Source organism: Argentina silus (genome assembly GCF_951799395.1).
Source record: "Argentina silus genome assembly, chromosome: 4".
NCBI lineage: Eukaryota > Metazoa > Chordata > Actinopteri > Argentiniformes > Argentinidae > Argentina > Argentina silus.
The window spans coordinates 10515847-10520846 of record NC_139658.1 but is presented as its reverse complement, the minus strand read 5'-3'; the positions used below and the strand labels follow the sequence as shown (position 1 = coordinate 10520846).

Genomic DNA, 5000 nt, shown 5'->3' with positions numbered 1-5000 from the left:
ACATAAACTCAAAGCGGGATCGAAGGTTGAAGTTTGACACGTTTGAAGCAGACCTAGAAGAGAGTCACAGAGCAGGTGCAGTGTGTTGTATCCAACAGCATCTTAAAGCAGATAACACCATAGTTGAGATACTCTCGTGTTACAGATAACGTGTTACGTTACCCACTACTGAGCCAATGATTTTTGCAATCATTTTCCTGTCATTGAACATTTCGCAATTGTGCTGTCATGTCAGTTAAGATTTAGTGACTTGATGTTAATTAAACACATAGAGGATAGAACTGTGTTCTGGCTCTATGATTCAACACATATGCCTTTCTGCATAGTAATGATCAGGAGGCTAGAGAAAGTTGCACAAGTATCAAAACAACAACTTTTGATACCGAGCCAGTCCATGGTTGAAGAACAGGATCAGTAAGGTACTGATGGTTTTAGCTATGGTTTCTATCCCACTGGCACTGAATCCAACACCACAATGCCACACACAATTACAACTTTTGAAGCATTCCAATCTCATCCGATTCCTATCTCATCATGTTTTTTATGGCACTGCGCTATTTTGTGGTTTTGAATTTAGTGGCTTTTGGCTTATGTGTATTGCGTGTGAATGTTGATTGTCTGTTTACTGTCTGTTTGTACATGTAGTTCGTTGTATACCTGGAATTGAAAATGAATTTCCCCTTGGGGATTAATAAAGTACTTAATAAAGTACTAAACAGTATCTCTATTTCATCATCACATTTTTCAAAAAGAAGGGAAAACCTTTCCAAGGAAAGTAGATAACAAAGATTATAACTTATTGGAAAATAAAACGAATGTTGTCCCTCCATGGATGTGGTAGTGGGTCCATTTTATAGAAATACACAAAATGAATATACAGTAGTATTGATATCAGTGTAAATCTACCTTTGTAGTAGAAGAGACATCGGTCTGTCAGGACGAACCACCTCTTGTTCCACTGTTTGACCCCACTGCTGGCCTACAGGGGAGACAGAGATAATAACAACAACGACTCTATGAGATGAATGAGACCCCAGTGAGCAGACACAACAGTTTAGACTACAGCCAAACAACGTGAGATGAGGTGAGATATTGAACCCAAACACATTTGAGGAGGAGAAATACTGGACCAAAACAGCGTGAGAGGATATGAGTTTGGTGACAGAACTACTGTACAGTATTGGGTTGTCGTGTGAGAAGGTGGGAGTCAGACCTGGGTTTGAATATCAAACATTGATTTCACTTGTCAGGCACGAAGCACAGCTACGGGTCCATATTGTGTCTCCGACTATTGTTAACTATGTGGTTATAATCTTACTACATTTCATTGTGGTGGTATAGTATAGTATAGAGTATAGTATATGAAGCTGAATTACCTGCTTGTATAGCCAACCCTGCTTAGCGACCTCAGCTTTGGGGTTCCTGCGCATGGAGTTAGAACGCTTCCCGAACGTGGCAGCTTTCTTTGGTGTGCGAGAGGCCTGGAGAGGGAGGAAGGAGGGAAGATGGGAGGCAGGAGAGGATCACTACATTTATCATGAAGTGAGGTGTGTGTGTGTGTGTGTGTGTGTGTGTGTGTGTGTGTGTGCGTGCGTGCGTGCGTGCGTGCGTGCGTGCGTGCGTGCGTGCGTGCGTGCGTGCGTGCGTGCGTGCGTGTGTGTGTGTGATACTGACCCGTGTGTAGGGCTGGGACTCTGGGGACAGGTCGGACACCATGTTTGCGCTGTTTGAGTTTGAGTTGACGTCGTTGACCGCACTCACAGGTCCTCTCCCTCCCGCCTTCCCATTCATATCCAAATCAGAACTCCTACAGAGAGAGAGAGGGGGAGAGAGAAAGAGAGAGAGAGAGAGAGAGAGAGAGAGAGAGAGAGAGAGGGGGGGGGGGGGGGGGGAGAAGAGAGAGAGAGAGAGAGAGAGAGAGAGAGAGAGAGAGAGAGAGAGAGAGATAGAAAGAAAGATATAGAGAAAGGGTGAGTGGTTGAGTCATGAGTGTTTTCCAGGAAGTAAACAGTCATACTATTAGGATTGTTACTACTATTATCTACTGTATGACGCTTGGATGTGCAAAATATTGATATTTTGAGACCATATCAACAGTGGACTGAAGAGAATTATACAAACAATGATTTTTGGGTAAAATATCCCTTTAATTTCAATGTTTCTAAAAAGACCAGAAGACATAACTGGGATGGGATTTGTACGTGCAACAATGTGAGGAGACCCTAAGAAACATTTAGCAAGGTCAGACAGCAAGAAATTACAAACAAACAATATTTAAATTAGACAAGGTTCCTTTAATTGAGTAAAAAGCAGAACAAACATAAACATGAAGCAAACAATAACTTGTCATTATGTGCATAAACAAATAAACAAAACAAAAAAAATAAAAAAAATAAAAAAAACTCCCTGTCATAAACTCTATAATCTAACAGATGATCATATTGGACGTACATAACTGATTTTACATAATTATATAATGTCCTGTTTATCCTTCATGATTCTGAATGACGAAACATCACAATACTAGAATGCTTGTGACATCACAATACTAGATTGTTTGAATCTAGAATGTTTGGTTAATAGGCGCCAATGTTCATTTAGAATTCAGTTGTGGTGGTAACAACCCCAAAACTAGACACACAATTCATTTCTGCTTCCAAAGATTTCTGTTTTTTTCCCAAAATGAGCTTCAATTTCCAGCGAATTGACCCCTCTGACCCAAGACTGCCACAAGGCAACAATAGACAACTTAGAGCACCATCAAATTCCATCAACAATGGTGAGTTTCAAACTTTATAGCATTTGTTTCTACAGTAAGGCAATTGCCAAGGCTTATTTTCAATTACTTCTCAATAGTCCATGTTCAAAATGAGTTTAAGTGCTTATAGAACTGCTTGTTAAGTTCTACAACCATGTATACTGTATGTGTCTTTCAGGTCAGCCACAGCCTCCCATTCCACACTTCTTGTTAGGCCCTCTGATCGCGATCCCAGTGAACCTTCAAGGGCAGACCCTGAGATATGTGGGCAATTTCAACCTGCAGATAGTGCAGCCCCCTAGACCACTGGTGGTACAGGTGGAAGAAGAGGTCTTACCTCCACCACTGGTGGTAGAGGAGGAAGAAGAGGAGGTCTTACCTCCACCACTGGTGGTACAGGAGGAAGAAGAGGTCTTACCTCCACCACTGGTGGTACAGGAGGAAGAAGAGGAGGTCTTACCTCCACCACTGGTGGTACAGGAGGAAGAAGAGGAGGTCTTACCTCCACCACTGGTGGTACAGGAGGAAGAAGAGGTCTTACCTCCACCACTGGTGGTAGAGGAAGAAGAAGAGGAGGTCTTACCTCCACCACTGGTGGTAGAGGAGGAAGAAGAGGAGGTCTTACCTCCACCACTGGTGGTACAGGAGGAAGAAGAGGAGGTCTTACCTCCACCACTGGTGGTACAGGAGGAAGAAGAGGAGGTCTTACCTCCACCAGTGGTTGTAGAGGAGGAAGAAGAGGAGGTCTCGCCTCCACCAAGCCCACTCTCTGTGGCATCGGATGATTCAAGGGACTCAGACCTGTGGTCTGTAAGTACCTCTCTCACAGCAGAATCTTTAGACTGAATATTACAATATCCTACCTATTGGCTTATTTCACGACATGTTCATTTTCTTTTCATTTATTGTCATTAATATTTGTTATAATATGTTCATCTTCTACAGTCTTCCTCTTCTCGACCTTCCTCGCCAGAGGAAGCGCCGGTCAAGCTCCGTGGAGGGGATGCACTGAGCCATTTCCATGTGCACTGTGCTGTAGGGGAGGAAGCTATGCTGTTACCCCAGCCTTGGTTCACTGCTCCAGTGAGTACCTATCTCTCTACCAGACTCTCAATACTGTTAACTAATAGTGAAATAGAAAGAAGATGGTTAATCTGCAAGTGGGTTGATAAGATTTACCCTAGTAAGACTTCTCCAAAACTTATCCTGACCACTTTTTCTCCAGCCTCCTCCTCCTCCTCCATCATCCTCTGATTCAGAAGAGGAAGACAGGCGGACACCTGATGCACAGCCCACCACGTCCACAGTAAGTGCCTCTCTCTTTTATCTCCTAGCAAGATCTTTAGACTATATGGTCTATACTATACTATGAAGTCACTGTACATCTTACTTATTTGTTTATTCTATCATTTGTTCATTTTCTACAGCCTCCCTCTTCTCGATCTTGCTTGCCAGAGCAGGCGGCCTCCCCTCGCTATGCTGGTGCACCCAACATGCCCGCTGCCCCAGTGCTGCTCCCTGGGCCAATCAGATTGGAGGACCTCAGCAACGTGGAGACATTCAACCAGACTCAGCCTCCCACCATGGTGGGGAACCCCCCCACTGCACCATGCCCACCCCAGGTGCTCCCTGCTGCAGAGAGGAGAGTATGGTGGACCCCCCAGGCTCAGTTCACCGCTCCAGTGAGTACCTCTCTATCTACCAATCTCTCATCACAGTTAAAAAACACTTTAAATTAATTGTTAATGTTAAAATGTGCACCATTTGAGAAATGATTGCCAGAAACAAGTCAAATTATCTGCATTTGGGATGAGTGAATTTAACATGGTAAAAGTTCTCCAAAACATATCCTGACTTCTTTTTCTACAGCCTTCCTCTTCTCGATCTTGCTTGCCAGAGCAGGCGGCCCCCTCTCACAATGCCGGTACACCCAACATGCCCGCTGCCCCAGTGCTGCCCCCTGGGACATTTAGAGTGGATGACATGAGATACGTGGGAACATTCACCCCCCCCCCTGCACCAAGCCTACCCCAGGTGCTCCCTGCTATAGTGAGTACCTCTCTAACCTCTCATCACAGTTAAAACAGTTTAAAGAAATCATGAAATTGTGCACCATTTGAGAAATCTTTGCCAGAAACAAGTCAGATTATCTCACACATCCTGACCTCATTTTTTCTACAGCCTGCCATGCCTTGGATTCAGACTACTTTGCAGCCTGACACGCTCAGTCTCCAACAGTTGG

General features: G+C 44.1%; 1 protein-coding gene across 4 annotated transcripts in view; it reads right to left on the bottom strand.

Moving 5' to 3' along the window:
* The window catches only part of plekha6 (pleckstrin homology domain containing, family A member 6), a 92215-nt gene that overhangs the window by 50473 nt on the left and 36742 nt on the right, over nt 1-5000 (bottom strand). For all 4 annotated transcript variants that reach the window (XM_083667746.1, XM_083667749.1, XM_083667745.1 and 1 more), the window contains exons 3-5: nt 1675-1807; nt 1377-1481; nt 907-979 (exon numbers count right to left, since the gene is read on the bottom strand). In XM_083667746.1, coding sequence (XP_083523872.1) covers nt 907-979; nt 1377-1481; nt 1675-1791 — 295 coding nt within the window. In that variant the 5' untranslated portion in view covers nt 1792-1807. The remainder of the gene's footprint in view (nt 1-906; nt 980-1376; nt 1482-1674; nt 1808-5000) is intronic.